Consider the following 13,160-nt stretch of genomic DNA (forward strand, 5'->3'; position numbering starts at 1 on the left):
AGCTTTTGTGTTCCTTCCAATCATTATATTTCCTATGTGAGATTGGCTTGCTCTAAGTCTGACTTCATGGAAACACCAGCCACTCATAGAGTTAAGCTTTTCCAGTGATGGCTCACATCTTAGACTAATTCTTAAAAGCTACCTCTTTGCAACCAGTGTGTGTTTCATTCTTTTTCTTTTTTTTCTAACAGACAAAGAAGGTGGCATCATTTCCAAGCTTTGTGGCTGGTAAGTGACTTTGCATCTTATCTCCTAGGAGGCAGTTGTGTTTTATGTCAAATTGAATGGTACTTTTATGTGTGATTTTCTCCCGAAGAACTTGTTTAGAAAGCACAGTTTCCAGCAAGGTGCTCACAAGCCTTTGATTCTTTGAGTGCTATATAAGCCCATGGAAGGGGAAGGGTTATTCAGCCCACCTGGCTGCTTTTATGCATAGAACAGTAGAGAGCATTCATTTATTACACCCTCACTAATTGCATCACTGCTGACACTGATGACTGAATTAATAGATGCAAATGTGTCTGGGTGAGTATCCAATTTTGATCCACTTCTCATCATGGTGACTATAATGGCATCCAAATTCAGACCGTCCTTTTTTATACTCCTCACTTCACATTCCTTGCTTTTTTGAGGAGGTTAGTAGTATGTTATAATAGAGAATTCACATTCATTAAAGAACAAAACTGATGGGTTGGCTTTGAATCACTTTTTGGTGTGTGGACATCACCTGCATGCCTTTTGATGGGGCTGACTCCATGAAGTCTGCATACATCAGGTGTTCTATGGGACTCATGTCAGGTTCAACATCAGAGCAAAAACCTCGTAAATAGGACCTTTTTCTTCCAAGAGGATGTTTCCTGCCTCTGCTAATGTGTTATAATAAACAACATGGATTTTTATTAATTTTTCAATAAGCTGGTAGTTAATTCTTATGAATAATTATAAGAGCAAAGTAAGTGGTTTTTCAGAAATAAATAGCTATAAACCTTTCCCACTTTGCTTTTCTTTAATGGTAAGTAATGGAAGTCCCTAAGCTTTCTTTTAAGGGATAAGTTTAAATGAGTCCACTGGTTCACAAGGGATTTGCTGGTTCAAACCAGTGTTGACTGTTATAACCAGCTCTGTGTTTTTAAATTGAATAAAAACCCAATTTTCGCTGTAAGAACCAGTATTTAAAACCCAAGAAGACTGGATTCCATTTTAACCAATACACACAGGCTCAAATGGTTTTACCCAGCAGTATACATGTGGCTTTTGGTATGGTCTTGCTAGTTCTAACTAGCTCAAATTGATTTTCATCCCATCACAACAGGATGTGATGATTCCAACTTATTTGGCTGGCTATAATTCTTCAGGGCCTAATCATTGACAGTAAGCAACCACATCTCCCATGATACCCTACAGTAGGGTGTAACTGGGTTCTTAATCTGTAGGGGGCAACATTTCATAAAAACAGCACACCTAGGCTGGGCATGGTGACACACGCCTTTAATCCCAGCACTTGGGAAGCAGAGGTAGGAGGATCGCAGTGAGTTTGAGGCTACCCTGAGACTACATAGTGAATTCCAGGTCAGCTTGAGCTCAAGTGAAACCCTACCTCAAAAAACAAAAACAAAACAAAACAACAAAAACAAAAACCCCAACACACCTGAGCACCCATTTCCTTGGTGTTCTGAAGCTACGGGGTGTGTGTGTGTGTGTGTGTGTGAAAGTGCTCCCAAGGTGGTAGAGCCTTATGGACCTAAGAAGAATAGTTGATAATGACTAATTCATTCAGACATCCAGGGAGGGGCATGATTAACAACAGAAAACTTCTCTAGTTCTTAAACTCATTTTTCATCTGTTAGGACTGACAGCAGATTCTACAATCATAACACCTCTGACTCTAACTCTTAGCATCCCAGACCACCTCAGACTTTTCCCACCAAATTAGCACAAGATTAGGTTCCTCAAACCAACTCAGACTCTTTTTTAAAAAAAATATTTTATTTCATTTATTTCTTTATTTGACAGAGAAAGAGGGGGAGAGCGTGAGAGAATGGGTGTGCCAGGGCCTCTGCAAATGAACTCCAGACACTTGCGCCCCCTTATACATCTGGCTAAAGTGGGTCCTGGGGAATCGAACATGGGACCGTTGGCTTTACAGGCAAATGCCTTAACTGCTAAGCCATCCCTCCATTCCCCAACTTAGAGTCTTGAAGCCTGGCTAAAACTTTTTGTTACTAGCTCACACCAATGTGAACAACCCTAAATTATGGTTGAAGTCCCAATTTAAGAGAGAAGTCTTTTGATCATTATGAAATATGGAGACCTTAAGCAAAAGCCATTCCTTTTATATTAGAGAATTTACATTCAACAAAACCTTCATGGAACAAAGATCCTACTAAACAAGAAGAAATAGTTATGATAATCATGGAAAAAAAAATCCTAGAATATACTGAAAGTGAAAGAACCATCAGAGTTAAACATCTTTACCAGTTGGAATGGCCTGGGTGCAAAGTCCCACCTACATTAGCTTGTGTAGCAGGGATGTATGTGTGGCATAAAGAAGTCTGCAGGGGATCTTCTGCCCATTCAGTGATATTGAAGTCAGATCAGCATATTTTCTTCTCTTGGCCTTGTCTCCACATGGTCACACATTATTTCTGCATAGCTCCCACCATTGCTTCCTGTTCCAGGCAGGAAACAGAAAGAATGGGAAATGTCCAACGCATATTAGTTTTTTCCCTCTTTATATTAATGGAGCAAAGGCTTTCTGTGAATAAAGAGTGAATGGATTCTCTGCATGAGAATCTGAGTTTCTATTAACTTTTGGGGTATTTTGAATATAATGGTCCCATAGCCTCATGGCACTATTTGGGAAGGTCATGCCTTGCTGGAGGAAGTGTGTCACTGGGGCTAGGCCGTAAGGCATAACAGTCTGGCCCTGCTTGCTGTTCTTTCTCTCTCAATCAATTTCCTCCCTGCTGAAACAATGTTATGATGCTGGGTTCTTGTCCTGCCATATCCACCCCCCCCCCCACCTTCCTGCACTACCACGATGGGTTCATCTCTCTGGAACTGTAAGCCAAAATAAAATTTTTCCTTTCGTAAGTTGTTTGTGGTCAGGGATTTTGTTCCAGCGATGAGAAAGTAACTGATATAATTCTCATTACTTGTTCTTTAGGTAACCTGAAAAGTAGCACATGAACTCTGTCACTGGGTAGCATTGCCATGATAAAGATGACTAATTGATGGACTGTATTTAGGTGGGGGAATTATGACTATATATATTGTGGAAGAGCATAGAGCTTCCCATAGTGCTCAGTACTGTCACTGGGCATGTCCTTAGAGGGCAGCTTGGAAGGTATATATAATAAGTAAGATCTTGTGCACTGAAGGACCTTAAACTTCAGGAGCACCACACACTCTTCATGGAAGGTGATTTATATTCGCACAGCTGAGCCATCCAGGAGCCCAGTGAGATCAGCTATGTGGACTGGGCTTTTTCATGGACTCTGTTGAAGAGCCTAGTAGCCAATAGCTTTTGTCTTACTTTCTCCAAGTAAATGCCTCCATGTCTAGTTGAGCCTTAGTCAATCACATGAATCTGAATGCTTAGGTGAATTCATTAAAAGACTTTGGGAAAAACTGGGTGTGGTGTCTTACTCCTGTAATCCTAGCATTTGGGAGACATGTGTAGAAGGATCAGGAGTTCTGCATCTTCTTCAGCTACATAGCAAGTTCAAGGACAGTTTGGAATATATGAGACCCTGTCTCAGAAATAAGACACAACAAAAAAGAACTTGGGCATCTCTTTAACACACTTATCTTTCATGGGACAGAGCTGTTTCACATGATAGCCCTAACCTTATCCTGTTTAGTGGTGGGGAGAACCAACCTAGCATTTAGCTTTCTGTGAAGGTAGGAAAGGTCTGGGAATATGGTGAGTGAGCAAACCCTAGGTCTGCTGAGCCCTTTCTTCTGCCGACAAATGTTTCCACCTCCTCAGGCTGAATAGTGCTGAGGATCAACACCTGAAGGACCAAGAAGAGCCTGTATCTGTTGCAGAGGACCCTCCATGTCCTCCAAGGAAGTTTGAGAAGTCACTTGGAGGCCATCTTTTCTTAAAAATTAATGGAAGGCAGCCTTTGTCCTCAGTTCAGGCCTGTTTCATATTAGCTAACTTCTCACAATCATGAAAGCACCAGCAGCAACTAACATAATAGTATATTCATCTTAATGCTTATCAAGACTTAGTGTGCACCAGTCCCAGGCTGTGTACTGTGCCTGTATGTTGTCACCTGGCTAATTACCTCATAAGAATAGAGACTTGCTGTCCATTTACCATTGTGGCACAATGAGGCTGGAGTGACCCGTTCATGGCTGATGAAGAGTAGTGCCTACAGTTGGAGCCACATCTGGGTACCTGAGGCAATTAGCTCTTTAGCCAGAGCAATTCCTCAACTTTCCAACATGCCCTTGATAATGAGGATAGCTGGAGGTGTAGCTCTGTGGTAGCTCCCATGTTTAGCATATGTGAAGCCCTGGGTTCAATCCCTGGAACCCAAATTAATAAATGGATGGATATATTGGAAATGGTCTACCCAAATAAATAGGCAAAACTTAGGTATTTTATTTATTTATTTATTTAAGAGTGACAGACAGAGAAAGACGCAGAGAGAGAGAGAGAAAGAGAGAGAATGGGCACGCCAGGGCCTCCAGCCACTGCAAAAGAACTCCAGGTGTGTGTGCCCCCTTGTGCATCTGGCTAACATGGGTCCTGGGGAGTCGAGCCTTGAACCAGCAAGTGCTTAACCACTAAACCATCTCTCCAGCCCCTTATTAGGTATTTAGTTTGAGCCAGGAATGATTGATCTGCTTTAAATACTGGTACTCCTTCATCATAGTAGCAGTAAGAGTCAGGTGCTGATACAGATGAGGAAATAGAGGCTCAGTAAGGAAGCATCATCAGGTTCAAAGCCCCCAGGTAGGGAGTGGCAGAGTCAGGATTGGAACCCAGACTTTCATCTTATTGCAGCTGTCAGCATGCAGCTGGTGAGGGACATGTTCACTTACAGAAGATACACTATGAAGGTTATAAAGTGTCCACTGGAGGAGAGCTTGCCAGATGCCAAAGTGACTGTCTCACCGTGGAAAAAACTTCTGAAATGGTGAAGTGATGGCAAGCACTGTAAAGGTGTCCCCTGCTGCAGGATGTGGTGTTTGGAAGAACCATGGGTCCAGGAAATTGCAGATCCCCAGCCAAAGGATTGCAGATCTTTCTTGAACAAGCATATGTCAAGGCCCAGATTTTAGGCTGGAGAGATTGCTTAGTGGTTAAGCCCTTGCCTGCAAAGCCAAATGACCCAGGTTCAGTTCTCCCGCACTCATGTAAAGCCAAATGCACAAGGTGGCGTATGTGTCCAGAGTTCATTTGCAGTGGGTAAAGACCCTGGCATTCCCATTCTCTCCCTCCCTCTCCCCTGTCTCTGCCTGCCCTCCTCTCTCAAATTAATTAACTAATTAAAAAGAGGAAAAGTTGATTTTTTAAAAAGCCCAGCTTCTGTATAAAGTTACATCAAAACTAAAAGGTTGGAACTGGCTGCAAGCAATGGCACTTAGCCATGGCTGCTAAGTACAAAGTAATAAGGACCAGCAGCTTATATTCTGTACCTCACACGTTGCCCTCCTCACCCTCTGAGCACCAGTCTCACATGGACTGAAACCTAGCACTCCAGCTTCTGCTGTAGGCCCACTCTGACATGATGCTTCACTTCAGCTGTCAGGGACATGGGCTCCCTAACACCTGTTTTAGCTTGTCAGCATCTGGCATGCTGGACAGATGGATGAATGGGGGCTCCCATCCTTGGCACTTTTGGCCCTGGGGCAGAGATTGCCCCGTGAACCCTCCTTTTCTTCAGGTGTACTCACAATTATAAGGTCACCTTGTTGGCTGCTTAGGATTGGGGACTTGATGTGCTCCTAAAGTGAACAACTAGGGTAAGACTGTTTACAGCCTCTTGAGCTGTGAGGAGACAGGACTCCTGAGCTGGCATGGGTCAGAGGTGCTGTTGGCAAGATGGGAGGGAGGTGAAGCTCTCAGACCATGGAGGTTCAAAGAGGGGTTGGGAAAGCAAAGTGGCTTTTCTTGTTTACAAACAAGGTCTTGTTCCTCCAATGATCAAGCAGCCAACACGAGTAGGCATTGCATGTGTTTAAAATAGGGACTTTTATTTAGTAATAGTGGTCTTTAAAAAGTTCTTAAAAATAGAGTGTGGCCGGGTGTGGTGGCGCATGCCTTTAATCCCAGCACTCGGGAGGCAGAGGTAGAAGGATTGCCATGAGTTCAAGGCCACCCTGAGATGACAGAGTTAATTCCAGGTCAGCCTGGAAGAGTGAGACCCTACCTCGAAAAACCAAAATAAATAAATAAATAAAATAAATAAATAAATAAATATATATATATATATATATATATATATATATATATATATATATATAGAGAGAGAGAGAGAGAGAGAGAGAGAGAGAGAGAGAGAGAGGGAGGGAGGGAGAGGGAGAGAGAGAGAAAGAAAGGATCAAGCCAAGAGCCACAGAGGTAAATGAATTTCACTGTGGAAATCTCCATGGGACATCCCTCTTTCTTTTTCTTCTTGCTCTTCCTCCTCCTCCTCCTTCTCCTCCTCTTCTTCCTCCTTCTCTTTTTCTTTCTTTTTTCTTTTCTTTTCTTTTTTTTTTTTTTTTTTGCTTTACCTGCATTTGACCAAAAACTCATTCCAGACCCAGTGGAAACCATTGCGGGTAGGTACTTCTCTCCCTTAATTCCTGCATATAGACCAGTGTACTCACAGACCCTTTTCTTAAAACAGACACTGCACTGGCCTTGTAAATCCCGGACTTCATAGATTAGAGAACCTAGTAGGTGTGGCTGATGGTGCCAGCAGCCATTCAGGCTGTGATGCACAGGCATCCAATGGTGAGTTAGCAGCTCACTGCTGACCAATCTCTAGGAGGTTTCCGGTCAGTGCCACTGTCAGATGTGAATTCTTTTGTAGAAGCAATTCTTCCAAAGACTAGGGTTACCTTTCTGCAGCTTTGGAGCCTGCCCACCCTGGTGAACATGGTGGAGCACTTTCTCAGGTGGGGACCGTGGACACAGTCCATGGCCACTCTGTTAATCAGTTGTATGTTGCAGTGGCCAAATACCTTAATAAAAACCTTAAGGGAGGAAAGATTTCTTTTGGCTTACCATTTTTGATCATGGTTGCTCAGTCAATGGATGTGAGCCTGTGGTGAGCCACCATGAGACAGCATGTGGAGCAGCAAAGCAGCTCTCCCCTTGCAGACAGGAAGCAGAGAGTAAGTAGAGTTCCCAAGGACTCTTATTGGTTAAATCATCTCTAGATGACTGATCATATCTGACACAAGGTGAGTGTAAGAAGTTGTCACACTGTATTATTCACAGAATAAGAACAAGAAAATTTTCTGTATATGCTCAGTACACATGCAATTCTAAAAAATCATTTCAGTCCAGTTTGTTGAATCATGTGGATGCAGAGGGTAATGGTCACTGTCACCATGCAGTATGTTAGGCCCCCAGAACTTGATCATCATGTCCCCAAATGATTGTACTCTGACCAATGTTCCTCCCAACCCCCTCTCTTACAACTAGGATTTTGGTGTTACTGAGTTGTGTTATTTTTCACTTAAAGGAAATGAACTTTTTAATTCTTAGTGCAAATGGTTTCCCTGGGTTATCCTTATCTATGCTCATGTATTTCTGCATGTTTTGTGGCAGATCTTTTTTTTGTTTGTTTGTTTGTTTGTTTGTTTTAGAGGTAGGGTATCACTCTAGCCCAGTTTGACCTGGAATTCACGATGTAGTCTTAGGCTGGCCTGAGATTCACAGTGATCCTCCTACCTTGGCCTCCAAAGTACTGGGATTAAAGGTGTGTGCCATTATGCTAGGCAGAGACAGAGTGAGATAGAGAGAGAAAGAGAGAGAGAGAAAGAATGGGGCACACTGAGGCTTCTAGCCATGGTAATCAAACTCTAGATCCATGCACCACTTTCTGTATTTGGATTTACTTGGGTACTGAGGAATTGAACACCTGTCATTAGGTTTGTTGGCAAGTGCCTTGACTGCTGAACCATCTCTCCCGTGCCCCCTTTTATTAGAAAGGGTCTCCCCCTGTACCCCAGGCTGACCTCTAACTAACAATCCTCCTGCCTCAGCCTCCTAAATGCAGAGACACGAGTATGTACCACCATATCCAGCCTTTGTCTTGTTCTGTGTCACTATTTTTTAAAAAAAAATATTTTATATTTTTATTTATTTATCATTTGACAGAGAAAGAAGGAGAAGGAAAGAGGGAGGGAAGGAGGGAGGCAGAGAGAGAGAATGGGCACACGAGGGCCTCCAGCCACTGCAAATGAACTCCAGATGCGTGCACCCCCTTGTGCATCTGGATAATGTGGGTCCTAGGGAATTGAACCTGGGTCCTTTGGATTTGCAGGCAAACACCTTAACCTCTAAGCCATCCCTCCAGCCCCTGTGTCACTTTTTTAAACTTCTCTGAACCTTTGTGGAATCAAATGTATCACTCTTTTTCCTTTGAAGTACTGAAGTTTTGAGGTCTATGACTCACACTCTAAAGGTGATTTTTTAAATAAAGTTTTCCTCAGAAACTTATTTTTTCATGTTTTTTTGTGCATGTACATATATTGCATATTTATGTGTGTAAGGGTGGGCACACATGTGCGTGGAGCTCAGAGAACAACTTCGCAGGGTTGTTTCTTCTTCCACCCCATCTTGAGGCAGGGATTTGTTCCTGTTCACAGCAGCAGTAATCAGGCTAGCTTGTCCTCAAGCTTCTGGGAAATTCTCCTCCATCTGCCTCCTGTCTTAATGCTGCCATGCTGGGGTTAAGCTGCCTGCTATAGCTTCTGGCTTTCACATGGGATCTGGGGATTTGATCTCAGGTCCTCATGCTTATGAGGCAAACACTTTGTCCACTGAGTCATATCCTCAGCCTCTAGAACTCTGATTATTTATAAGTTACATTTGATTCATCTGGAATTTATTTTCAGACAGTTACATTTTTGAGTGTTTTCCTCCAAGCCGCTAAGCAGCTATTGCCAGAACTATTCAGAGCATCTTCCAGGATGCAGGGATGGCTGTCTTTGCCATGAGTTTCTGGGTCTGACACTGGATCCATCTGGAAATCATTCGTTCAGGTTCCAGACCCGAGCTGCTCTACTTACGGGTAAACTCATAGACTCATTCCTGTTCTTGGAACTGTCATTCCTTCTCATATCTTCCCTGGAGACTTTTGAATGGCTTTTTTTTTTTCTATAGATGCTCTTGAATCAGCTTGTGTAGCTACATACTAAAAATTCCTCCTGGCATTTTTATTTGGTATGTGTTAAATTTATCTAGTTAGAGAGAAAATGTCAGCTTTACAATATAGAAAAATGTCCCCAGCCAAAAGAGGGTTTGTCTTTCCATGTGTTAAAGCTTGTTTATTTTCATCTATAAAGTTTATTCATAAAAAATCAGACACATATCTTTTGTGTTGATTCCTGGGTCTTTTATACCTTGTAGTATTTTGGTGACTGTTATTTTTTGCTTTATTATTTTTCCTGACTTGTTTGTGGGTACAAATAATGTTATTTACATTTGTCTTATTAAATACAGAACTACTGTCTTATGATTTTTTTTTAGCTTCCAGAGAGATTCTGAGTTTGAGACCCCATCTAAAACACACTCAGATTCCTGACTGCTTGAAACTGAGATAATAAATTCTTGTTGTCTTAAGCCATTAAATTTAGGGATAATTTGTTATGCAGTTATCTGTAATAAGCAGTAAGTAGTGTGCCATAGCTTCAAGGATGAAATCTACCATGATTCATACTGACTCTTTGTCAGGACTGCAGGGTTCTTACAATTGTGCTTTCTTGTTTTTGTGTCCCAAGTCCTGTGTTCTCAGTGACATCAACATGATTCTGCATTTGTTTTATTCTGATAATTATACCACACATCTCAAAGTACAGTATCAACACTGCCAAGGACACATGGTCATAGGCTCAGTTAAGATTTACCAGCATTTACACTTTGGTCTTTACGGTAGAGTCCATGACTGTTTGACAGTATTTGGGAATTGTTTTGCATTCTGTGATGCTGTCAGGAATACATGAGTACATTCAGTTGTTTAATTTCTCTTTTTATTCTTGGAAATAAGCTTTTGTCATTGTAATTATGTAAAATGTGTATAGATCTAAAGTCAACTACCTAATGCAGGATGGGTGCAAAGCTATCCAGTTTCTGCTTCTCCTTCCCTCCCACCCCCTCGGTAAATATTTACCCTCCATATAACCATTGTTAACATTTATCATTGTCCTATTTCAGGCCTTTAAACTTTGTATAAACTTGAAAACAAAACTTAATTGGGCTGGAGAGCTGGCTTAGCAGTTAAGGCACTTGTCTGCGAAGTCTTAAGGACCCAGGTTCAATTCCCATGTAGGCCAGGTGTTCAAGGTGGCACATATGCTTATAGTTTGTTTGAAGTGGCTGGAGGCCTTGGCATGTCCATTCTCTCTCTCTATCTGCCTCCCCCTCCAATAGATAAATAAAAATCTTTTAAAAAAATTTTAAAAATTTATTTGAGAGCGATAGACAGAGAGAAAGAGGCAGAGAGGGAGAATGGGCATGCCAGGGCCTCCAGCCACTGTAAATGAACTCCAGATGTGTGTGCCCCTTGTGCATCTGGCTAAAGTGGATCCTGGGGAATTGTGCCTCAGACGGGGTCCTTAGGCTTCACAGGCAAGAGTTTAACCACTAAGCCATCTCTCCAGTCCAATAAAAACATTTTTTTAAGATTTTATTTTCATTTATTTTTTAAAATTTTTATTAGCATTTTCCATGATTATAAAAAAGTATCCCATGGAAATTCACTCCCCCCATTTCCCCTTTGAAATTCCATTCTCCATCATATTACCTCCCCATCACAATCATTGTACTTACATATATACAATATCAACCTATTAAGTACCCTCCTCCCTTCCTTTCTCTTCCCTTTATGTCTCCTTTTTAACTTACTGGCCTCTGCCACTAAGTATTTTCATTCTCACACAGAAGCCCAATCATCTGTAGCTAGAACATGTGGTGCTTGGCTTTCTGGGCCTGGGTTACCTCACTTAGTATAATACTTTCCAGTTCCATCCATTTTTCTGTCAATTTCATAACTTCATTTTTCTTTACCACTGAGTAGAACTCCATTGTGTAAATGTGCCGCATTTCATTATCCACTCATCAGTTGAGGGACATCTAGGCTGGTTCCATTTCCCAGCTATTATAAATTGAGCAGCAATAAACATGGTTGAGCATGTACTTCTAAGGATATGAGATGACTCCTTCAGATATATGCCTAGGAGTGCTATAGCTGGGTCATATGGTAGATCAATCTTTAGCTGTTTTAGGAACCTCCACACTGATTTCCACAATGGCTGGACCAGATTGCATTCCCACCAACAGTGTAGAAGGGTTCCTCTTTTTCCACATGCCTGCCAACATTTATGATCATTTGTTTTCATGATGGTGGCCAATCTGACAGGAGTGAGATGGAATCTCAATGTAGTTTTAATCTGCATTTCCCTGATGACTAGTAACGTAGAACATGTTTTTAGATGATTATATGCCATTCGTATTTCTTCCTTTGAGAATGCTCTATTTAGCTCCATAGCCCATTTTTTGATTGGCTTGTTTGATTCCTTATTATTTAACTTTTTGAGTTCTTTGTATATCCTAGATATTAGTCCTATATCAGATATATAGCTGGCGAAGATTTTTCCCATTCTGTAGGTTGCCTCTTTGCCTTTCTCACTGTGTCCTTTGCAGTGCAAAATCTTTGTAATTTCATGAGGTCTCAGTGATTAATCTGTGGTTTTATTGCCTGAGCAGTTGGGGTTGTAAAGACTTTCTGAATAAAAATATTTTTTAAAAGACTTTAATTGATAGATGAAAGCAAGTTTTATTTTCAATATTTTTTAAGTTGTTTTGGAGTTCTGTGATACTTCATTTTCTGCACACATAATTCAGTGCTTAATGTTGTCTGGCTCTTTGTAAATACTTCTAACCCCCTTTAAAACAAAGGGTGGTGACTTTAGACTTCCTTTTTCCATCATACCATTCTAACTGAATACTAGTCCTTGGCCACAGTGCTCATAAGCCTTTGACAACCATTCCAGAAAGCTCCACTGTTGGATGGATGTCTCCCATTCAGCAACACTTGGGTGGCTTCCAGCTTTTGCTATTATAAATGGTCATGCAGTAAGTGCCCAGATAGATGCCTTTTCTTATTTTTGCTGGCTTTTGATTTATTCCTTTTCTGGGAAGTCATTCTTCTAGATATAAGCTTATGCTTAGGTTGTTGTGCACAATGCAAGGGACTGGATTGAAATTGGCTTTGACCTTTCTCTCATTCTGTCATGGCTTCTGCTTCTGGCAGCCACTGACCCCATGTCTCTCACTGGGTTCTGAAGGCCACATTGCAACTGCACATCCTCCCCTTTGGTGACAGCCCAACTTATACTCAGTCCTGCATTTTCAGCCATCTCCTCTATCGAGTCAGTTACATGGGATCATATTGCACATGGTCTCCTTGGAGGCTCACACTGCTGCAGAGACTTGGTGTCCTGCCAGTTACTTCACCCATCTTCATCCCCTCCCACTCCTCTCTACACTCCCCATGGGCCAGCTCTTGCACTGACCTGGGTGGCTGCCCTAGCATATGGTCTCGGTGAACCCAGGCTGACACATCAGAGCTGTGGCCCTCTGTGTGTCTGTGGAGACAGGTGCCCCTCTGTGTTGTGGCTCTCACCCAATTTCAGTCTCTTGTCTTCCTCTCTTCCTTTAAATCCATCTGTCTGTGGTGCATCTATGTACACTGTCATACCATCTCCTCTCCCCTGGGACTGAGGAATGGTCCCAGGATGCACCAGCCTATGCTTTTCACCCCACAGGCTGGCTCCCAACCCACTCTCCTCTGAAATTTCTACAAGGTCATCACTGCCTGCCTCATTATAGTGCTTGGCACATGGGCACCCTTGTTGATGGCCTCCTGCCAGCATGGGCACAGATGGGCTATTCTTCCTTCCAAAGTCCCTTATCATCTGGTGCC

The 13,160-nt window shown here is 42.1% G+C and overlaps 1 protein-coding gene across 3 annotated transcripts in view; it reads left to right on the forward strand.

Moving 5' to 3' along the window:
* The window catches only part of Apba2 (amyloid beta precursor protein binding family A member 2), a 279,036-nt gene that overhangs the window by 238,257 nt on the left and 27,619 nt on the right, over positions 1 to 13,160 (forward strand). For all 3 annotated transcript variants that reach the window (XM_004658137.3, XM_004658136.3, XM_045144913.1), the window contains exon 5: positions 192 to 228. In XM_004658137.3, the coding sequence (XP_004658194.2) occupies positions 192 to 228 (37 nt within the window). The remainder of the gene's footprint in view (positions 1 to 191; positions 229 to 13,160) is intronic.

Source organism: Jaculus jaculus, chromosome 3, assembly GCF_020740685.1.
Source record: "Jaculus jaculus isolate mJacJac1 chromosome 3, mJacJac1.mat.Y.cur, whole genome shotgun sequence".
NCBI classification, from domain to species: domain Eukaryota; kingdom Metazoa; phylum Chordata; class Mammalia; order Rodentia; family Dipodidae; genus Jaculus; species Jaculus jaculus.